At 39.0% G+C, this 24,293-nt stretch overlaps 1 protein-coding gene across 1 annotated transcript in view; it reads left to right on the forward strand.

Moving 5' to 3' along the window:
* The window catches only part of GRIN3A (glutamate ionotropic receptor NMDA type subunit 3A), a 228,974-nt gene that overhangs the window by 41,020 nt on the left and 163,661 nt on the right, over positions 1-24,293 (forward strand). Inside the window, exon 2 of the mRNA XM_036738761.1 lies at positions 20,467-21,071. Within this exon, the coding sequence (XP_036594656.1) occupies positions 20,467-21,071 (605 nt within the window). The remainder of the gene's footprint in view (positions 1-20,466; positions 21,072-24,293) is intronic.

Consider the following 24,293-nt stretch of genomic DNA (forward strand, 5'->3'; position numbering starts at 1 on the left):
AATTGGGCATGTGGAAGCTAATGACTTTATGAGAGACATCAAGAAACAATGAAAAAAAAATCAAAAGAATAAAAAACAGAAGAAAATATAAAGTATATCACTGGGAAAACAGCTAAGCTGGAAAATAGATCCAGGAGAGATAATTTGTGTGTTTTGTCCTTTGTTTTCGAAGAGGACTATGTCATCAGGAAAATGATGACATAACTTGCAGTTGACTTTAATGTGAGTGAGGGAGGGCTGTGCAGGGTCACCAGTCTCACTTTCTCCTCCAGAGTTATCTGCATCCAGTGACCAGATATTCATCAGGATGATTGGAGATGATGCAGGATGCAATGGGAGACCCTGGCCCTTTTAGGCTAAGGCCATTTCAAGAGGTCACCCCCATTCAGTGAATAGGCCTCTTTAAGAAGTGAGTGAAGGAATGACCCCTTTAATTAGAAAAAAAATCAAGCTGGGAGGGTAAGACCCTGAGGGTTGCTGTTCCAAAGAGAAACAGTTACCATTGACATTCATTCTAAGCCAGGAAGCTCCAAAATACAGCCATTAAGTGGAGCTTGGACCTATTGTGGTCCAATTTATGAGCTTCAGAGTGAATTGGGTTTAAGGTTTTGTGAAAGAAGAAAGAGAGAAAGAGAGAAAAAAAAGAAAGAAAGTAGGGAGTATGGAGAGGGGGACATGGGGAGAGGGGGAGGGAGAGAAGGAGGAAGGAAGGAAGGAAGGAAAGAAGGAAGGAAGGAAGGAAAGAAATCTAGCCAGTAAACCCCAAGTTAAGTGGGCAGCTTTTGGCCATCAAAATTTACTTTCCTTTGGAGAGGAGGAGAGGAGGAGAGGAACAGGCACAGGGACAGGGAGAAGGAGAGTTACCCGACTAGCTGGGTCTGCATCCAGGCAGCTTGGCAAGGAGTGTGACTTGCCCAAAGTCGAACAGATAATGTAAATCATAACTATCATTTACAGAGATAGCAATAGAGACTTGCAATTGAACAACTGCAAGCTGCTCTGCTTGGTTTTAACATCTTCATCATTCCCTACCCAGGAAAAACTCAGAACTAGATAAACTTATCACCAAGAAATTCAACATCATGGAGATTGCTTCAGCTTTGCTACTTATACCTCTTCATTACCCTCAGTTGCTTCTGCTCCTCTGACTGGGGAGCTGGGGGGCAGAGCAAAAAACTGCTCCCATAGCCTCCATATAAAGGACTCCAAATGCCAGCCAGGAGAGATAATTTAAGAATTATTGGACTACCTGGAAGGCATGGTCAAAAAAAATGTTTAGATGTCATCTTTCAAGAAATTATCAAGGAAAACTGCCCTGATGTTCTCGAACCAGAGGGCAAAACAGAAATTGAAAGAATCCACCAATCACCTCCTGAAAGAGATCCCAAAATGAAAACTCCTAGTACTGTTATAGCCAAATTCCAGGCCTCCCAGATCAAGAAGAAAATACTGCAAGCAGCCAAAAGGAAACAATTCAAATATCATGGAACCACAGCCAGGATAAACAAGATTTAGCAGCTTCTATATTAAAGCATCAAAGGGTTTGAAATATGATATCCTGGGAGGCAAAAGAGCTAGTATTACAACCAAGAATCACCCACCCAGCAAAACTGTGTATGATCCTTCAGGGGGGAAAATGGAGAGAAAGAGAGACAGACAGACAGACATTTTCTTTGTAATAATAGATTCTGAAAATTATGATAGAATTATAATGCAAAAAAATGCAGACATAAGAAAATCTAATGGGGAAAAATGAAATAAAGTTGGAAAAACACATGAGAGTGAGTACTCATACTGGGGAGACTGGGGTTAGTAAGTCAGTTAAATTTCAGAGATCTGAGCTTTACTGAGCCAAGCTAAACTGATATCTTCACTGAGTCCTACATTAACATAGTTACTTTCTAGGATCTCCTGGGAGTAGAGGTGCCACTAGCCTAAGAACGAATGAATCTATCTAGGTTGAAAAGGGAACAGATTAAAGCTTCCATGATAACCAGTAATGAGGTCTGGTCCATATGGGGCATAACTATTGTACTTGTCTTTCCTCTCCCTCATTCTCTCAGTAAATGAATAAATCTCTTGTATCTGGTTGATCTTATCAATTTTTTTCTTGAGTTCTAGATTTTTTCTTTATTCTTTTATAATTTTCACTTCTTTGATTGTATTTCTGAGCCAATGTAGAGTTTCTATAGTTTACTTCATTGATGTTTCTGTGGGTATTGTTGAATTTTTAAATCTTTTATTTCTTCAGAGGGTACTGACTACTTTGCTTCATTGGAAAGTACTTGTCTATTGAAATGGCTTTACCTATTTCTCCTCTCTCAGATTTTATCTTCTTTACTAGCCAATTTTGTGTATATGGAAGGGTGGGGCAAGGTGTGGAGGTGGGGGTTTCCTTCAAGTGCTCCTTACTCCCAACATCTTGTTTTCTTTTCTTTCTCTAGTACAATTTTGTGCCCCTCATCCAGCCTTTGTAACCAACTCTCTATTCTTTCAGATCACTATGATTGTATAAAACTTCCTCCCCTCTGAGAGTGGGCAGAGGTGAGAATTTAAGATATTCATATAAGGAGTCTAAGCAAAAGAAAAGGATCCAATCTCTGCTATTTAGTACCTATGTGACCTTGAAAATTATTTAAATTCCTTTTTGCCTCAGTTTTTTTTATCTTAAAAATGAGGAGTTGGCTAACATGACTATCAGGGTCCCTTCCTTCCCCAATCTATAATTCAAAATGTAACACAAAATATGGAAATTCATGAAATGGCACAGATGAAAAAAAATTAAGCCTGAAATAAAACATTAGAACTTCTTCACAGTAACCCTGTCAAAAACTCCCCTTTGTTATTATAAATGCAACAAGAAACAAATTTATGTTATGGTGACTTGTGTTTTAGAGAGAGGGGAGTCTGAAACAAAGGATAGTAACCATGGGACTCCAATGGGGAGATACAAGCATAACCCTCTGTGATCTCAATGTCATCTCCTTTGGTACTTGAACATTAAGGTAATCTGTCTTTGGTCATCAAGATCCCATAATCTTCATCAAGTAAACCTCATTTACACAAAGAAAATTTCATCTTATGCTCTGGTTAAGTTCCTAGGAACACAGACCTAGACTTAGAAGGGTCTTCAGAACTCTTAAAGAGTTACATGCAAAGGGACATTAGAGTCTTTATGGATTTCACCAAGGGATCTTGCTACTTAAAAAAACTTAACCATCCTTTATTAAGAAAAATATACTTTTGTAATATGAATAAACACTACCTGGTTTATCTTTTATATACAAGAAACCCATAAATGAATCTTTATTTATCAAATTTCTTAAATCATGATACAATTGTGTTTCTGGCTCTAACCTCTAATTTTGAGACACTTTCACATTATCATCAGTGCCCTATTGAATAAAATCTTGTACAAGCCCACTTCGACAGTTACCAAGTATGAAGTATTCTTCATAAAATCATTGTTATTGGTGTCAGTGTTCAATTGTCCTTTTTTCTAATCATTGAAAATCCCTGTTCTTTGATCACATTTAAATTTTATGGTAAGGCAAGTTCATGAATGAGTACTTCGGTGACAAGAAAGTTTATAGAAATCGCTTTTTATTTATTTTTTAATTTTAGAAATCACTTTTTTAAGTTACAAAAAAATAACATTTATCCTTTTGTTTATTTCTTCTTCCTCTATGCTGACCGAATATCTGACAAAGCACTGTTTATATGGGTTATTTGAGACCATCAGTATATGAACTCTCATTGTCTCTAGTAGCAGATGAAGGTGAAGAAAAGAATTTGAAATCTGAATAAGCAGCTAGGTAGTACATTGGAAAGAGCACCAGGTTTGGATTCAGGAGGACTCATCTTCATGAGTTCAAATCCAACCTCGGACACTTATCATCTATATGACCCTGGGCAAGCCATTTAACCCTGCTTGCCTCAATTCCTCATCTGTAAAATGATCTGGAGAAGCCAAATGGCATCCTGGAGAGCCTGACACAATGGAAAAATGACTTAATACCAACAAAATATGAAATCTGAGACTTCTTTCCAAGACCAAAGAGAGTACATTTCCTATTTCCTACAAGGAGGGTTTAGGTTAGACAATACTGTGAATTATATGAATTTGGGGTTTTGAGGTGCTCAACTGTACTATAAAGGCTAATCGTGCAACCTGTTTTTTTTTTTTCTGAAGACAGTTAGATCTCTTAGGGTCCCTGCTTTTCTTCCCTTTGAGTCTAGATTCCCTGTCCTGACCTAAAAATGGTGCCTGTGATTTTGGGGTTGCTTACCATCTAACCCCTAAGAGCAATTAATGCATTCATCGTAGCCACTAAAGATGTTTTGTGGAGATATCTGTCTTATCAGAAAGATATGGGGACAAAAACAAAGACATGTACAATGGTGGTTTGCTACAGACTAGGCAAGTCAGCCAAGGAACCACAGAAATCAGTGCATTTGACTTAAAACAATGTTTTTGCCTAATCAAGAATGCTGGGACTGATATTTCAAAGTTCCTAAAATGTGGTATAACTGCATAATCCATCTCAGTAGAGAAGAACAATGAACAAATAAATTCATGAATCAGAGCCCTGTTTATGCTTCCATTTGGGTCATTTTTTTCATTGAATGACTTTTAAGGTGATTAAAAGTGTTAGAAAATGAGTGTTCACTGAGCTCACATCTTTACTGAGCCTAGATCCCTGCTGTAAAAATGAAATATATACTTGCAGAGATTCAAACACTTTTTCATTTATTCATGTGCACTAATGGCTCTAATCATCACAGTTCATATTATTCAGAATTGGTTAACCTTGAAAATAGACATGCTCATCATATATTGTCATGAATTTGTTCATTTCTTTTAGCTACCGGTAGTAGGGCTCAGCTAAGGAATTCAGGGAGTAAAGCATTTTCTATCACTAATATATAAGAGGAGAGACAGCATGACATAAAGGATAAAAGGCAGGGCTGGCCTAGAGTTAGGAAGCCCTGAATTTAAGTCTCCCTCCCCTTATGACATACTTACTGGTGGCATAATTCTGGAGAAGTCATTTAACTCCCCATTGCCCCCCCCAAAATATCAAAAATCCTAAGTTTCAAAAAATGGCCAATCTGTAGTAATAGATGGAGTTTCTTCTTTAGGAGCTCCCTATGAGAATGAAAACAAAAGTCCAGAAAGAAAATCCTCTCTGAATTTGAATAACCAAACCAGAACTTGAAGAGTACAAGACATTAAACAGATTAGTTCAACAGTCCACCAAGGTCCTCTTCTAATGAAAATTTAGAGTTTTGGAAGTCATTATAATTGGGAAGGAATTTATGACAGGTTTTATCAATATAGAAAAGCATCAGTTATAGACCTAGTAGCCAGTTCTATTTCTGTCATCCAAGGAGCAGCCCCAATAAGTATGAGGAGACTTGTCACTAGTCGGACCTCAGAGTGATATAATTTTCAGCCAGAGAAACTGTGAAAGGCCATCTTCTAAGTCATTGGGATTGCTATCTGTACCATTGGAGGGAATACTCACACCATCAAAATCATTATCTTTGTAGTCTGCCCATCAACATTGCAGCAAATTCTAATCCTCATCAGTAGTTACAAGTTTGGAAATAAAGAACTCAAAATGAAAATTTAGCAGGTATTACCAAAATTGCTTTTAAAGGCAGACAAATCCTATTTATGTTATTCAGTGGACTTGCATTTGTCTCAAGAAAAAAAATAATGAATGTAGCTCAATAAAAGGTTCATTTCTTTCTATTATGAAAAGTTGTATGTTTAGTCTGACTTGCTGCTTTATTTGGCCTCATGGCTCAGGTTAAAGCAAAGACCTGGGCTCAGGAATTTCCAGGAAATTGGTACTCAGGAAGCTGATACAAACAAGAGCTTTATTATTATGAAGTGCAGTAAGCAGGCAAACAAAAACATAACACTCACACACACTACATGGTGATATAAACAGAGGATCATGTTCATAAATGCAAAAAATTCACCCAATGAGAAAGGGAGACATGTCCAGGAAGAAACACACTCAAAGTTGAGCTTCAGGTGGCAAAATTATATACCCTAAGAATGGGCTCGAGATAAAGTAGTAAGTGCCAGATGTGAGAGGGGGCATCCCTAATAAGATCCAGTTTTGGTGAAGTTCTACGGGTCACTTCTAGATACCAGGTTTAGGTGAGGTTCAGTTAGGGGGAGTTTCTTTATCGGGACAACAAATTGAGATGAGGATCTAATGTTAACTAAGGCAGCAGAAGAGAGGACTCCTTAGACCCCTGCAACCAATCAAGAATTTCATCTAGTCAGAAACTATGAGCCTTCTCTTCCTGACATTGCTCCACACAGACCTGAGTCCCAGCTATCCCATGACCTCCATTTAGGAACAAACTTGAGAAAGGCGGAAGCATTTATTAAGCACCTACTGTGCTGCTAAGCACTTTACAAATGCAACTTTGTGAGGTAGGTGCTATTATTATGCCCATTTCACAGTTGAAGAAACTGAGGCAGACAAGGATTAAGGGACTTGTCCAGGGTCACAGCTAATAAATGTCTGAGGTTGCATTTGAACTCAGGTCTTCCATATGCCAGGTCCAGCTCTCTAGCCACTATACCGCCTAGCTGCCTCTACTGCCTCCTTTTTAAGAGAGATATTAAGCAGCAGTATGAGCATGCAGTCAGGTCTACCGAAACTCCAGTTTTCCCCTTGTAGTGTGCTCTTACCCTCTTCATTTGGAGCATGCTCAGTAGGCATTCCTGTCAAGCAAATTGAAGATGAGAATCCTTTACCTCCTCAGGCTTATGCACCAGATACCATTCTCATGTAGAATTAATAGAGGTAGGAGGATAATGGAGGAGGAGGAGACTCTTTCAATGTACATTGAATAACAGCTATTAATCAGTATCAGGCCAGATAGTACAACACTAATGACAACTGTTGGGGGATTGCTAATTGACAATTCAGCCATCCAGAGCATTTTTCTGTGTCCTATAATTGTTGGTCAAAACAATAAGCGTTTATTAAGCTTTTACTATGTGCCAAGCACTATGCTAAGTGCTTCTGCATAATGTCCAAGGATCAATGACACACAAATACCAGTCTTTATGTAAAGGAAACATTGTGCCATAATGTATTAAATGCACAATTACTTAATTTTTTTTAAATTTCAAGTGTCAATAAAAACTAAATCGTTTATGTCAACACTGGTATCAGGTCAAGGGTGTGTTTAGAAATGAAAAAAAATCAACATTTAGCTGAGTTTTAATTCTAAGTACAATGAAAGAAATTGGAATGTGACACAAGTCATCTTTTAATAATAGCTCCAAGCTGAATTGAAACAAAGTAATCACATTTCTATAGGAATTTTAGCTGGCACACCAGACAGTTTAATTAGAAACATCCCCATTTTTGAAAGAGTATGCAAGTTTTTCACGGAGAACTTTTATAACTTTAGTTTGAATATATTTGAATAAATTCTTCTCTTCTTGTAAATCATTTGCTTGATGTTAAATATACAGTCATATGACCTTCAAAATATTTAATCTGGGCAAAACCTCTATCAAAAGTAAAAGGATTTACTTTTCTTTGAAAATCCTTAGCATTCAGAAAATGACTTGTTCTGTGTAGCTTTAAAGTAGAATGAGTCCATACAGCATTTGAAAGCATAGGGCACGTAAACTTTAACATTGAGTTAAAACCATCCTTACCCAGTGGTCACTTATCCAACAACTTCAAATATACAGAATACACTTCCCTTTTACTGGGGTTTGGAAAGTCACTTATTCATTTCCTTATCACAGCCTTCTGTGGTTCAGGACAGATTGTTAAGACTTCCTGATCTCTTAGTATCATTTCTGCCCATGCAACTGAAGCAGCTTCATAGGGATACTGGAACTATTCCTACTTTTACTCCACTCTCAACTCTACCCTTGAGCACAAAACCCTGAGAGTCTTCCCCTCCCAGAATGATTCTTTTGTGAAGACAAACTAGGCCATCTTCTGCCTCAATTCTTACCTAGCCTTTAATTACTGACTGGGCATTGCCTCAGACAAACTGAGAACTGGTAAAGACCTTAGCTTAAAAAGGCCAAGGTCGCCCACTGTATCTGGGACCATTGTCATCTTGATGAAGGTCTTGCCACTGGACTCTGATGACTGGAGGAGAGAGGGAGGCTGATGACTTTGCACAACTCTGCCTCACTTAAATCCCATTCACTTGCAAGTCAAGATATCACCCTCCTGATGTCATTGGTCATCTTGGAGAATGAAGGACAAACAAGTGACTTAGCTTAGCTATGTGGTGACACCCTTGTGGTGGATCTTAATCACTTAATATTGATTAAGATCTTGATCACTTAATCCTCTCTCTGGATTTCATATCACTTTACTTCCATGCCTAGTCTAAGTTCTTTCAGCCCCCTGTATTCCCACAGAACAAGAAAGGGGAGACATTTATCTTTCTGGTTGTCACTTCTGCCCCCTTTTGGCTACAAATCAAAACCGTTATTTTAGCAACCCCTATCTTCTTAAGTCAACTCTATGTATTTTACCAACACTTCTCCCTAGCTTTTCTCCTTGGTTATGGGCCATTCAGTCCTTTGCTGTTCCCTTGAACTGAGCCTTCCATTATCATTTCTATTTTCTCTCACTAAGGAAATTGTATTTTATCCTAGAGGCAATAGGAAACTCCTAAAGACTTCATTTTCAGGTCTGTGTTTAAAGAATATTAATTTGGTAGATTGTAGAGCATGGATTAGGAAAGAGACACACTGAGTTAGGGAGATCAATTAGAAAGCTTTTGCAGTAGTTGTAAAAGTGAAAGATGATGATGGCTTGTAAAAGGATAGACTAGGCCACTCATGCTCAGAGAGAGGATGTATAAGGAAATGTTAGGGTATAATGAGATGGAATGAAGACTAAGAGGGCTTATCTAAATGTTTTATTTCTCCCGGAGCTGAGCACTGTGCTCTGTACACAGTAAGCTCTTAATGAATGTTGAACATTAAAAGATCCAGTCTCCAATAACAATGCAATTAACAAAACAACAGTTTGGTCACATCTATTGGGTTTGCCAATGATGGTGTCCTTTCATCTCTTATCTGACAAATGCGTTGGTGGGAGTTCTGTTTGCCCCATACACAAAGCATCCCAGGTTTTAACCTCAAAAATAAAGAATGTTTGTAGAATTGAAAATTTGCCAAATTTATTCATGAAATTATAAACATATTAGTGCCAAGTCTGTTTCCTCCCAGTAAATGGGGCACATGCTTTTTTCAATATAACCTATAAAAAGTCCTACCGTGTGTGATTTGGGTTAATTATTTCCATAGTCACATGAATCTTCTGACAGTTTCTATTCTTGTTAGCAAACCTTAGGAAAAATCAACATGAGTATAAGCTATTACACCAAAAATGAATTCCTGATGTCAACAACTGAAATAGACTGCTATAATAAACCCAATAGGCAAAAAAATAAAAATAAAAAAGATTTGCAAGTGTTCCATGGATTTGCAAGTGTTCCACTTAATTGGGTAAGGATTTTTGTTCATTTCCTATTTATTAAGATTCAAGAAAACTGGAAAATAATTCCCAGACACCCCAAGTGCTTCTCTATTATGTGGACAAACACACAAAATAGCTTAATAATAACTTGCCCTTAAAGTCAGCAAAGGGATTGATTCAAACATCTGGGATTTCCCAATAGAGCTGTGTTTAAGGATTGAGTGTGATTGCAGTGGGCACATCTTTATTCATTAGCAGGGACCACATCTCACCCCTGGTAGCTCTCTGGGACCAAATTTATTTGTTTATCTATTTATCTGGTGCTATCTAAGTGCTCATACAATCTAATTAGCCTAATTTCACTACCCAATTCAGCAGGAGGAGGACATAAAGCCTCCTCATCTCCCTCTCCATTGGAGCCTTTTATTGACTCAATAGTGCTGATTTAGTGAGCCTTCTCAGGGAAAGAATTTTCCTGGCCCTGTGTGACAGGTTTGGGCAAAGTTAGCTTTGAATCTCCGCTATAAATACTTGAAGATGAAGAACACTTCATATTCTTATGAAACAGCTGAAGAGTTCTAGTCTCATCATTTATCAGGGTGTAAGAGCTTGATGTTGGGATTGGGGAGATTGGCATAATTTCTTCCCATTAAAAGACTTGACTTTCAGAAGGAGAAAGAAGAGGGACAAGAAGAAGAAAGAAAAGAAACAAAGAGGAGGTGAAAAGATGAAAAGAGAAAGGGAGATATTTTGAAACAGTATGTAATTACTAAGATGTGGGAGATAGAAATTGAAACCATCAAAAGGACAAGAGCATCCTCTCCTCTCACTTCTCTCTACGACTTCTGCCTGGACATCTAAGAGTTGAAGTTCATGAATTTCTTGGTGGAGAGAGAGAGAGAGAGAGAGAGAGAGAGAGAGAGAGAGAGAGAGAGAGAGAGAGAGAGAGAGAGAGACAGAGGAAGAGACAGAGAGAGAGAGACAGAGACAGAGAGAGAGAGACAGAGACAGAGACAGAGATAGAGAGAGAGAGAAGGGAAAGAGCAACTTTTTTTCTTATTCCCAAAGTCTTCCAGACTTTGACTCTTGTTCACAAAGGAGCACAGATTTAGAGCTAAAGAGAACCTCAGAAGGGGTCCCTAGAGGGAGTTGAACTTCCTTATTTTTCAGATAAGGAGATGAAGGTTCAAAGGTTTTTAAGTGATTTGCCCAATCATCCAGCCAAGTATCTAGGCAGGATTTGAATTCAGGTCTTCCCAATGCCAAGTCAAAAACTCTATCCACCATGTTACCTAGCTGCTCTCATATCTATTCAGCTAGTCCTTTTGTTTTTAACTTTGGATTATCTCTCATCAATCCTTTTTTCTTTTATCCTTGTTCCTTGCTCATCTCCTATCTGAATTATTGCAATCCCTTCCTAACTAGGTTTCCTGTCAATAGTCTCTCCCCATTCAAATCCATCCTATTTATCTAACTGAAATATCATTTATCTAATCACCATTAGGTTTATCTAGCTGAAATATTATTTTTGTTACATCATCACCTGCTCAAGATCTAATTTAAAACTTCCATTACTTAGGACAAAAAGAAAATCTAAATTTTACATTCTAATTTTTAATGCCCTTTATTATCTGGACCCACAATATCTGGACTTAATACTCTATATTTCCCAATACAAATTCTCTGCTTCAACCAATAAAGTCTGATTGCTCTTAGATAAGCACAATAAGCTTGTTCCCATCTCCACACCTTTTCTCATGCTGCTCTCAATCCCATAATGCCTTCATTCCTTCTCTTTATTTAACTCTTTTTCAAGCCCCATTCATGAAACTTTCCGCCCACTATTCCAGGATCTAACCCTTCTGCAAGCTCTGGGGATACTTACTGTCTAGACCACTTATTCTGACCCTTCATTGTTATGTTGCTTTGTACTGATCTTTAGCTGCTGTATGTGTGAAAGTCTTGCCTTCCTTACCAAACTATCAGGTTCTTAAATTTAGAGACTGGGTTTTCTGTTACCCATACAGTTCCCATAATAATCTGCTGGGTATAGAATAAGTGCTAAATAAATTTTTAATAAATTATCATAGTTTGAGTCTTAATTTTTTCCTTTAGACTCTTCTGTCCAGATGGAATTTAAATTGGCTACCAGTAGAATCAAACTTTCCATACAAAAAAATAGTTCTATTTTTGAGTCTTTACAACTTGACTCCCATTTCACATAATAACTAATTTGCATCTAGTGCTTGCATAGTTATTTTTTAATGTTATTGAGCTTTACTTCTCCTCTTCTAGATTGTTCTTCCTGTTTGTGTATTTGTATTCCCAATCTCTTGTTCTCTCTTTAGTTTCTTCGGTGAGACTTGTCATTGCAGATACAAGTTTTTCTTCTTGTTCATTATTTTTGCTGTGTAGGACATAAACTCTGCCCTCATAATCCTCATTTCTCTTTTAAACCACTCAGAAACAGCATGTGGTGGTTCCATGTTCTTCTCAAATTCCACCCTGTGGAATTCAGGGCATTTTCCTTTGTTTTGAAGTAATTATTCATAGATGCCTGCACTCATACCTGGAAGCCATATTTCTTTCTACAATTAATGTTATCTCTGTTGATTTATCTCCTTCTGTTCAAGATTTTTGAGTTCTCTTCTTCCTGACATCTTTGGTAATTTCAGTCTTTTTCTGACTCCCCAACTCTCTTCCCACTGATGGTGGTGTCCTTGGGAGCTGGATCTCAAAGAATCTAGCCTTCTCCTCCCCTACTGAGCAATTCATGGTTCTCCAGCCTAGATCTCTGATCCACATGACATTTGGGTGTCCAGAACAGGCCCCAGCTGGATGCAGAGTACTTTCCCTGGGGCTTAATGGAGTGCTGCACATCTACCCACACACATTTTGTCCTGTCTCAATGTCTGTTTTGAGACATTGCTCTCTCTGTTCCTCAGTCCTCTGGCACAGCACCTGCTGCCATAGCTGGTGCTATGAGTTGATTTTTGTAATTTGGGTGTATAAGGCTGTGGGAGAAATGAGCAGGGCAGGGTGCTGATCTCTATTTCTGATCCAGATACAGGTTCTGCCCCTTTTCTTCTGTTCCTGGCTCTCCTACAGAGATCTTTTGCAGCCCAGAATTCTGCATGCTGCAGTGCTGGCTGTGTTGCCCTGCTTCTGAAGTCTGGAGCTCCACACTGGCTATCTATCCTGGCCCAACCAGACTTTCTCAGTCAGGAGCTGAGATCTCCATTGTACTGGAAAGAGAAAGGAAAGACCCGGATATGGGGTTGACCCTTGTTTTAGGATCCTGTGGGTCAGCTAGTACAGCATCCCTGCCAGTAGCACGGAACATGGGGGAGGGATGCTTAATAAGCTGAGTGTAGATGTTGGTTCATGGCATGTGTGTGTGTGTTTTTGTGTATGTGTGTGTGTGTGTGCATTTTAACCTTCTTTTGGATTCTAGGTGTCCCAAATTGTAGAGACAACTGAAGTTTCTTTATCTTTCTTATGTGCATAATTTCTGATTTGGAGATGTTTGAGAGATTGAGGGAGGTCAGAGGAAAATTCTAGTCCCTTCATTTGTTCATCATGTGACCGAGAAAAGATATGCAAGGTACAGGATCTTATTTGATCTTCACAACAATCCTATTAAGTAGATATTGTTAATATCATTAAATTCATTTTACAGAAGGGGAAACTGAGACTTAGAGAGGTTAGGTGACCTGTCTGTGATCATAATACTAACAAGCGTCAGAGGCAGGATTCAAAGGTCTCTCCTGTCACCAATAGCAGTATTGTTTCTAGTAAATTGTGTTGCTTCTCATACCCCCCCACCAAGCACACACAGCAAAAAGAAGACATTTGAAGCAGACCTGAGATAGAAATGGGAGTAGAAATGCAGGAAGAAATCAGTATTTTTCAAACTGAATATTGTAAGGAAATCCCATTGGAGTTGAGCTTGTACTTGCCCAAAATCTGCTTACAGGTAATAGTAATAATAACATTACATTTATATAGTGCCTATGTGACAGACGCTATGCTAAGTGTTCTGTACAAACAGATCTTATTTGATTCTCACAACAACCCTGCAAGGTAGGTGCTATTAGTTCCCCATTTTAGAAATGAGGAAACTGAGGGAAGCAGAGGTCAAGTGACTTGTGTGGCCCAGGGTCACATGATATAGTGAGTGTCTGAGGCTGAATTTGAACCCAGGTCTTCCTGACTCCAGGCCAAGCACTCTATTCACTGACCTACCTACTTGCCTAAGGTTATGGCAGCACATCTGGTTGGCCCAATTTCCTCCTACTCTTATTCTTTAGCCATCATTTCTACATGCCTGCCCGCCTTCACCTCCATTCATACCATCCCTTAATATCTCCATTATGGTGAAGGATCTTAGAATTTAAAGAAGGAACAGACCTTGAGGATCATCTAGCCTAGCTCTTATCATTTTACGAAGGAGGAAACTAAGGACAAGAGAACAGAAACAGATTATACAATAGCAGAGTCAGGACTCAAATCCAGGTTATAGCTTGAGACCTCTTGCTCTTCCCGCTATGTTACAGTCTCATTTGCCCTCCTTTGTTATCCTCCAATCAATCAACGAGTTTTTTTTTTCCCAAGGGTTCACTACTATTAGACAACGTGCTAAGCTCTAGAGATACAAAACAAAAACAAGCGCAGCCCCTGTCTTCAGGGAGTTTATTTTCTAGTGGAGGAAATAACATATGTCTATATATCAATATCCATATTGATATCGATATATAGATATGTATACACATAGACATGTATATATGTGTGTATGTATACATATGTGTGTGTGTATATATGTATATGTATATATACACAAGTTGTTTACAGGGTGGGTGAAAGGTGAACTTAGGAGGGGAAAATGCTAGCAGCTGGGAAGACTGGGAAAGACATCCTGCAGAAGGTGATGCTTGGGATGAGTCATGAGAGAAGCCAAACATTCTAAGGAGCACAAGGTGGGAGAGCATTCCATGGGAGGCAGCCAATGTAAAGGCACAGAGATTCAAAATGAGGAACAGCAGGTAATTCATTGTGGCTGAATGATATGAGTGATGGCTAAAGAGACTGGAAAGATAGGAAGAGTACAGGTTGTGAAATGCTTTAAATGCCAAAGAGAGAAGTATATATTTGGTCCTGGAGCAAATGGAAATGACTGGAATGAGGTGCAGGAGAGGAGGAGTGACCTGGTCAGACCTATGCTGTAGGAAGGATGGATTGGAATGGGGAAACTTGAATCAGGTAGACCAAGAAAGGAGCAATTATGATAATTGAGATGATAAGGGTAAAGGTAGTATGAATGAAGGGAAGGCAACACAGATAAGCGATGTGGAGGGGATATATATGGTCAGATATCTGAGGTGAGTAAGAGTTAGAAATGGAGAATAACAGGAAGGTTTGGAATCTGAGTGACTGAAAGGATAGTGGAGCTCTTGGCAATAATAGAAAAGTTCTAAAGGGAGTATGTTTGAGGAGAAATATGATGAGTTCTGCTTTATACTTGTTGGGTCTGTTGGGCGAAACAAGGAAAGTAGAGAAGTAGTCCATTGTTGCTTTTAAAGTTAATAGTATAAGACATGGAATATTGCATAAAACATTGGACTTGCTTGATGGGTCGATTAGTTTTGCAGAATAGTGGTTTTTTTTAATTGTTTGCTATAAAAGACAGCTTTCTGAGTGGGGAGGAAGGGAGGAATTTGGGGGAAGTAAAGTTAAATACCCAAATTAACTAAAAGATATATGAAGAAAGGTGCTATCTTTGGTCAGAGAAAGAACTGATAGAATAATTTTACATATATATGTATTATATATACATACACACATTTATCTATTTGTGTCTAATAGTAGCCATCTCTAGGGTGGGAGGGAGAGGATAAAAATAAAGAAAAAAATTTACATGATAATTTTGTTGTGTATATTTGAAAGGAATAGCAAGTTGTGCATAGTGGATTTGCAGTTTTGTGTACAATTGTCTTCTGATCCTCCCAATAGCTATTATTATCCTCATTTATAGATGAGGAAACTGAGGCAAACACATTGGCCTAGGGTCACAGAGCTAATAAGTATCTAAGGCTGGATTTGAACTCTGGTCTTCCTGACTCCAGGTCCAGTGTTCTATCCACTGTGGCACCTAGCTGCCTTTCTAATAGGCTTGACCCAACAGGGCTGTGGGGAGAAGCCCCTTCTCATTCAACACTGCCATGAAACTGTCATACTACAGACAAGCTGCTTCCTATAACCCCCTACAAACACATGCTCTCTGTCTCTCTCTCTCTCTCTCTCTCTCTCTCTCTCTCTCTCTCTCTCTCTCTCACACACACACACACACACACACACACACACACACACACACACACCATTGCTTCCACTAGCAAGCTCAAAGACTTGGTTCTTCCAAGTTCTGAAACCTCCCCACCTCCCACACCCCACTGACCCTACCACTTTCAACACAGTGTAGAAATTGGAGGAAAGCATCAGGAGCTCTCAGAGTGGGTCACCAAGATGATCAAGTCTGAGGATAAATGCTGTGAACCTATGTTAGGACTGGATCTCACTAATTAGCCCATTTGGATTCATAACCATTAATTGGAAATAACCCCAGTGTACTCCAGAGAGAAAATTATGCATGACACTACCTTCACTGATTCTTAGCCTTTTAATTTTTATTGGCCTTTCTTATTTTGCAAAGACTGAGAATCAGCATCTTAAATTGTGCCTCCTTCCCAGTTTCCTCCTTTGACTCCCTTAAAACTTTCTGGATTAAACAATTTCATTAACAACCAAATTCTTCCCAGTCCACAAAACAGTCCCTCCAGCAGAACTATTCAGGGAGTCCAGAGCAATAAATTGAAGATTGGGCAATTACAGTAGCCCCCTTTTGGCTCCATTAAAATGTACCCACCATCAAATTTGACAAACTCCTGGTATAGTTTACTCTTATAAAAATGTATCCCTCAGGATAAAGCTTTTTGAATTATCTTGTAGCAAGCAGTTAGATAACATCTGTGCCCTACCTTACAAAGAGAAAGATACATTGTAAAGTTGAAGTTTGCTGTGAAGTATATATGAGAGAAGGGATTACTCAACAATTGAATAGTGTAAACAAGGGGCGGGAGAGCAGGAGAGAGGAGTAGTGCCTCAAAGGAAATTAAAAGGGGCCTTTTTAGATGGGGGAAAAAAAACGTAAAGAACTAAAAAGGAACACTGCCTTATGTTTCTGAGCACTGTTCCCTACATCCCTAAAGGGCACACACATTAATCATAGGCTTTCACACAGGAAGGGACCTTACAGATCATTTATTCCAAGGAGCTCATTTTACGGACGAGGAGACTGGGGGCTCCAGGAGATGCGATGACTCCTCCAAAGACACATAAGCAGTAAATTGCAGAGCTTGGACTCATGGAAATGTACATGATTGATACTTTTTCCCAGGGAGGTAAATCACTATTGCCCAGGTCCTGCTGTGGACCACTGAGTAAATGCAACGTTTACACTCAGAAATAGCTTTGTAGGGAGAGAGATAGTAGGGATGATTACTTCCCTGCCAAAACTTTTTGGAGAAGATAAACAAAGAGCACCTGCCACCATTTTTGTTTACTGGGAAGACCAGGCAGAACAAATCTTCACCCAAGGGCTATGCACTAAGAAGCCTAACTGCCATAGAGTTTGGGACAAGTAACCAGGAAGGACCAGCTTACAGATAGAGAGACTCCCCTATAGGGTAGGTCAGCAGTTGTGTTTTGGAGTTCTAGAGATATCCCTGTGGGAAGGTCTGAGATCCATACAAAGGAGTTGAGAGTCCATTAAAACAAAATCTGGAATTACACTCATTGGGTGTGTTGTAGAAGGGATTCTTACATCTGGCAGGGACTGAACTAGATTCAGTGATGTCAGACTCAAATAGAAATGGATCCCTATGCATATATATTGACTTCAAAAGGACAAATTAACCTTACCTAGATTGCACCACATTTTTATTTATTTCATTAAACATTTCCCAACTATATTCTAATTTGGCTTGGGCCACACTCAAGAGTTTTGTAGGCTACCGGCAGGGCAGCAAGTTTGACAATTCTGAACTAGACAACCTCCAAAATCCTTTCAAATTTGAAAGTCTATGATTTCATGATGTAGGAGAAGGCCATTGCTAAGAATTTTAAACTAGAAGGGGAACCCTTCTGTGGCAGCCTCCATTGCAGAGAGATCTAGAACTGAATCCTGGCCACTAATGGAGGCAACATGGTACAGTAGAAATGGTAATGGTTATCAAAGGAAATGGGCTCATATCCCACCTCCAACATTTACTACCTACCTGTGTGAACTTAAACCAGTCATTTAATGGAAATGGGCACTGAAAGTGAGGAGACATGACAATGAATAAATGAATAAACTTAAAAGCATCTATTCAGCACTTATACCAAGTGCCAGGGAAACAGCTGAAATTGGAACTTTTATGACTTCATGGAAGTTACATTATAATTGGACAAAATAATACATATCTGAAAATGATGGCAAAAGGAACGATGTTTTGATCTGGGGAGTCAAAGAGACAGTGAGTGGAATAGTCTGGCAGTTGATTGACAGGCTTTCCCCAGAAGTGATGACGATGTTGATTTGATTGCATGTCTCTGAACAAAGGTTGGGGTAGGTGGGGAGGGAGTATGCATATAGGAGAAGATCAGAAAATAGCCTCACTGAAAGGATATTGTTGGGTTTGGATACTATTAGATATGGTGAGATTTCAGCAAGCAATAACATTTTCAATTTTTTACATTCAAATTTTTATAGAATTTTTGTCCTTGTACTATAAGAACAAGATGTCAAGAAGAGTTAAGCTAGGAGTCTACAAAGATGGCAGGTTTCCACCCTGAGAAATTACTGCAACCCTGGCGAAGTGTTTGGCCTAGCCAAAGCAGTGGATGCCTCAGCAATAGCCTTATGGTGTCCTGAGCTGGACCCCATGAAACTGTCATTGGGGTCTCTCCTCACAACAGTTGATTTAATGACAAGCCTAGTGCCCAAACTGCTAAGTGTGTGTGTGCATGTGTGTGTGTGTGCGTGTGTGTGTGTGTGTGTGTGTGTGTGTGTGACAGACAGACAGACAGAGACAGAGAGACCGACACAGAGAAACAGTAGGAGTGAAGAGGTGGGTCTTGTAAAGGGGACACAGGAGTTCAGCAAATATAAACACCTCCCCTAGCTGGGATCACCCCCTTCCAGCTGACATTAATTCTGCTCAGCATGCAAACACCACAAACTGTACCGAACAGGCAGGCCTTAGGGGAGACCTGTTGAGAAAGTGAGTCTAGGTGCATTTTGTTGATTTTATGATATCTGTACAACGGGCATCCACTGATCCATTTAAGATGTTTACTCCTATTGAATTCTCTTGTGCAAAAGATTCCCCATTCACTAAGAAGGAAGAGATTACCCCCCAATGTGGAACATCTATAATTGCTTGCTTTTTTATCCCACCCTATAGATTTATATCATGGGCTAATTATAAATCTGTCCTCGGAAAGAGTAGAATTTAATTTAATTGCCAATTACATACTGCAAATGGGCTGCTTATAAATAAGTTTTTTATGATGGTACCTTTGGCTAATGCTGCTTATGGGGAGAGGGAATGCTTTGGATTCTCCACTGAATTCCTAGTTCATGGTGCATGACCCAGCACAGAGCACTAAAATTAAACATGATGTGACAGTTTTGTTTTTTGTTTTTTTGGTGTGAAGCTGCAGCAGTGGTTACAATTACATCCTTTACTCTATGCATGCACAATTTCCATTTATTTAACAAGAGATGAGGAAGGAATGAGTTTTGTTGTATTTAATACCACTCATGAGACCTATTTAAACCTGGCAGGGGATAGGGAGAGGGAAAGAGTGAAAAAAAATCCATTGAGGTTTTTTCCCCTGTAGTTTTCTTCTATAATTCATTTATTCTGCATTTATTAAATGCTTAGTATATACAATAATAATAGCTTACATTCATCTAGCACTTCAAATTTTGTAAAATGTTTTACATATGTTATCTCATTTGGACCCACACAACACAGTAAGGTAAGTATTGCAGCTATTATTACCCCTATATTACAGAAGAGGAAACTGAGTCTGAGAAAGACTAAGAGACTGACCCATGATCATACAGCTATTGTGTCAAAGGCATGTCTCTTTTAAATCTAGCAATTCAAATCAACCAACATTAGCTATGCCACTGTTAAGTGCCTACTATGCGTCAGGCATTAAACTAGGCACTAGGGAATACAAAATAAAAACATGAAACAATCCCTGCCCTCAACGAGATTAAATTCTGCTCAGAAAATATAACATATAGTATGTTTTAATGGGTGGGTATCTAATATGTAAAGACAAATTCTTACCACTACAACATGCCGCCTCCAGCACTGTGCTAGGTACTGGAGGAGATACAGATAAAGCAGAGGCTTGAGACCTTATAGTCTAGTTAGGGTGGTTAAACATGTACGCAAATTTAGTCCAGACCTAATGTACGTAAAAGCAGTATAAAATGTTAGGGGTCAGATGAGGGAGACATCACTTTGGCCTGAGGGGATCATGGAATGCTTCATGGAGGGGGTGATAGCATTTGAGCTGGTCTTGGAAGAATCAATCTTTGAGGGCAAGAAGTGTTTCATTTTTGTCTTTCTATCCCAAGAGCCTTGCATAGTGCCTAGGGCATAGCAGGTGCTTTAAAAATGATGATATGAAGGGTTTCTGAGGTGAGCAGATGTGGAGTTAGGTGAGTGCAGGTTGTATTTGGGAGATGGTAAATAATCCTTTTTGGCTAGTGGGGGATAAGGATGGAGCAGTAGGATGGAGTCAGACTGTGCAGGACTTTGGATGCCAGGCTAGGGAATTTGGACATGATTCAGTAGGCTGCAGGAAGCCACTGAAGCTTTCTAATTCTTCTTTTTCATATTTTTAAATACAGAATCCCCTTCACCTACAGCTGAGTTTAGAAAATTCATTAAGTTCTGATGCTGATGTCACTGTCTCAATCCTGACCATGAACAACTGGTACAATTTCAGCTTGCTGCTATGCCAGGAAGATTGGAACATCACGGACTTCCTCTTCCTCATCCAGCAGAGTGCCAAGTTCCACCTGGGATCCATTATCAATATCACAGCCAACCTCTCCTCGAGGCAAGATCTACTGAGCTTCTTGCAAGTCCAGCTTGAGAGCATTAAGGACACCACACCCACCATGGTGATGTTCGGCTGTGACATGGAAAGCATCCGGAGGATTTTTGAAATCACCACCCAGTTTGGAGGGATGCCTCTAGAGCTCCATTGGGTTCTTGGAGATTCTCAGAATGTGGAGGAACTGAGGACAGAAGGTCTGCCCCTGGGCCTCATTGCTCATGGCAAGACCACCCAGTCTATCTTTGAACATTATGTGCAGGATGCAATGGAACTGGTAGCGAGGGCCATTGCCACAGCCACCATGGTCCAGCCAGAACTTGCACTCATTCCCAGTACCATGAACTGCATGGATGAGGGAGTCACCAATCTCACATCAGGGCAGTATTTATCAAGGTAGGACATCATTTCTCTATTTTGCCCCCTTTTTTACAAGGCAATAGTTGTGCTGATCAACACAAGTCCCATCACCTTTCACTTTCAAAATACCCCTCTCAATCTGAGTAGTTTTAAACACAAAGATGAATGTGGGGTTTACCAGTTCTACAAGACTAATCCCACCTCCTGTATGTTCTACAATGGTTTAGATATGTCTTGGGGACTGGTTATCACACCGTAAAAATGAGAATATAAAGTAAGCCCCCAAATGAATGTACTTTATTTTCTTGTACCAAATGTACTAAATGAATGTACTTTATTTTCTTCTTCCCTTGGTAAGGAACTGATTCAATTCTTTTCTTCCCCATTCCCTCTACCTCCCCAGGATAGCTGTAACAATATAATGTTGACAAAAATATAAGCAAGTAACTGTTGACAACATTTGTAGAGGTACCAGTAAAATGCTTTACATATGTAGGATCATAGTTTTAGATCTGGAAGGGACGTAAGAGGTCATTCAGTCCAACCCACTCATTTTACAGACTGGGAAATAAGCTCAGAGAAATTAGCTGATTTGCTCAAGGTCACAAATGTAGTAAATGGTAGGTCCAGGATTCCTTATCTCATGTGAGCCTTGCAATAAGTCAAGTCAAGCTGACAAACATTTATTAATCAGCTAATACATGTCAGGTACTTTTGTAAGTGTTACAGATACAAAAAAAGGCCAAAAAATGGTTCTTTCCAACAAATGGATGCACAAACGAGAAAACTTGGGCTCACAGAGGGTAAGTCATTTGCCCCTAGTCACACGGACTAGTATCAGACATCGGATCCAAACCTACACTTTTCTGACTGAAATTTCAGTCCTCTATCATTACTCCATCATTGCCTTGTCATGCTTGCCTTAGAGAGAAGATTCCTATATACGTGGCAGTATTTTGCATGGCTGCCAGGAAAGAAGAAAAGAAAATACTTTCAATAAGCACAAAGAAAGATGTATTTTCCTTACTCAGAGTCAGTGAACACTGTAGGGAACCAATATGCATTCTCTAGATTCTCTATCCTGTATTTAAGGGTACATAGGACATCCTTATACATCTCCATGAGAACCTACCCCTTGTGTGGGTATATATGGAATGTTTGACTATTGCTTTAAGAGAACTGAGTAGGAGCATATGTGTACATGTTTAAAGATCAAATACACAAATATTTGCTCAGAGTATAAAAATTCCAAGTCACCCACTAGTCTTCACTTTACTTTTCAAGAATAATCATTTGTTAGTTCTCAAATTAAATGATCTTCTTTCATTGACATGCAGGTGAAAATGTTTGAATTTCCACAAGTATGATTGAATTTCACACATCTTGCACTTTATAAGGGAACCTCACACAATTTCAGACATTGACACTTGGAGCCGAAGGTCTGACTTAAACCAACAAATTACTATCTTTCACAATAAAGGTATAAATAAAACCTTGATTTATTGACTACAAATCATGCTTACTTACAGCTTACATAAGTCAAAAATAACATATATTGAGAAAATGTCTCCCAGTGGAAAGAGCGTAGAATGACTTACTCTGTCACTGGCTTGCAGAAGACATTGAGTAAGGTATTTATTGACTTATGATGATGAACGTGGTTCTGTCCTAACTGGTGGATGAGGCTGTGTTCACACATCAGAAAAGTTGCCTGGTTGTTTTTGGTTTTGTGTCATTAAAATGGGTGGTTGGCATTCAAAGACTCTGTGCTGCTTCCCCCCAGTCTTGTCACCCTTAAAACCCTGAAGGATGAGGCACAGAGGTCTCTACAGCTAAAATTATCAAGCAGTTAAAATGACATCAGGTGGACATGGACTGAGACATAAAACTGAGTGTAAGTATAACATCCTGGATGATATCTACACAAAAGGGCTGTTAGGCCTTGCTAACTGAGTACAGTCTGGCTTTTATTTTTGTTTTACAAGACTTCGTGTTAGTGTGTGGCCTGGGTCTTCAAATGACTATAGGTCCTTCTGCAAATCATTTTGGCCTAGAGACATGGGGAGTCACAAGAGAAAATGTTCACTAACGTTGATAAAATAAATTTGGACAGTAGTATTTGCTGCCTTATCCATTTGTGGAACATGGAGCTGCTTTCTCTAACCTGGCTCAAAGGACTTCATAGGAGTATACTGTAGGATGACAGATTTAGTGCTAGGATCTATTTCAAACTCATCTAGTTGAACTTCAAGAAACATAAAAGCTCTAAAATTCCCTTAAGAGCATGATAAAAAAAGGATACTTCAAGATAGCCAACAGGTGGGAAAGCTAACTATAAAGGTATTAAATCCAAAATGCTCTAACTCAAGACTTCTGGAAATATTTCAGCATTATTATTTATCTTGTTCAGTTCTGTGTTTTAGGAAGTTGGTTAGTCTTTGGCTAGAAGTCAAACAATCTCAACTGTTGCCCAATTGCATGAGGCTGCCTCCATTTCTTTGTCCAAAAGACAACAGAATTGTTGATAGTGAGCTGTGTAAAAGAGCTGTCAGATTGAACACTGAACTGTTAACATCATCAGATGTCATATATACATGAAATATGCTGTTGGAATTACCCCCTTTCAAGTCTTAAATGAAATCACTGACTTTTAGATCCAAACAATCACTAATTTATAAGCTGTTAAGTAATTCTCTTTAGGCAAAGATATACAAGGAAATGTGCATTTTATACCTTTTGTGGAGCTGACAGTCTAAGGGTTAGGGTTACAGTTTCATTAATGCCGAACCCCTAAGAACCTGAATGAAACTCACTAAAACTTTGTAAGCTTAGTACAAATTACTTGAAAGTTATACAATTATATTGATGTTAAAACGTTCAATACCAGACTATTACCTAATTTAAAATAATTTAGCATTAGTGTGGTTATGCTTAGCACAAACGCTCTGGTAAACCTGGATTCTGAAAGACAAAACCAGGTAACTAAACTTATTAAATCAATAACCTATTATCTTAAATACAATTTTAAGTACACAACTCAAGCATGAGGGCATTCTGTCTCTCTACTATAAAGTGTGTCATTTTGTGCCATCTATTTTCCTATCTGCTCTGAATCTTTGTCACTTATTTCTTGGTTCCAGACTATGGTCTGGATGAAGTTTCTAGGAAGTCTAAAATCTGGATGCATAATTATGCAAAGATAGACATACACACACAAGCACATGTCCAGCCATTTTTCAGTTGTGTCTGAGGTAAATA

The sequence above is a fragment of the Trichosurus vulpecula genome, chromosome 9 (genome assembly GCF_011100635.1).
Source record: "Trichosurus vulpecula isolate mTriVul1 chromosome 9, mTriVul1.pri, whole genome shotgun sequence".
NCBI lineage: Eukaryota > Metazoa > Chordata > Mammalia > Diprotodontia > Phalangeridae > Trichosurus > Trichosurus vulpecula.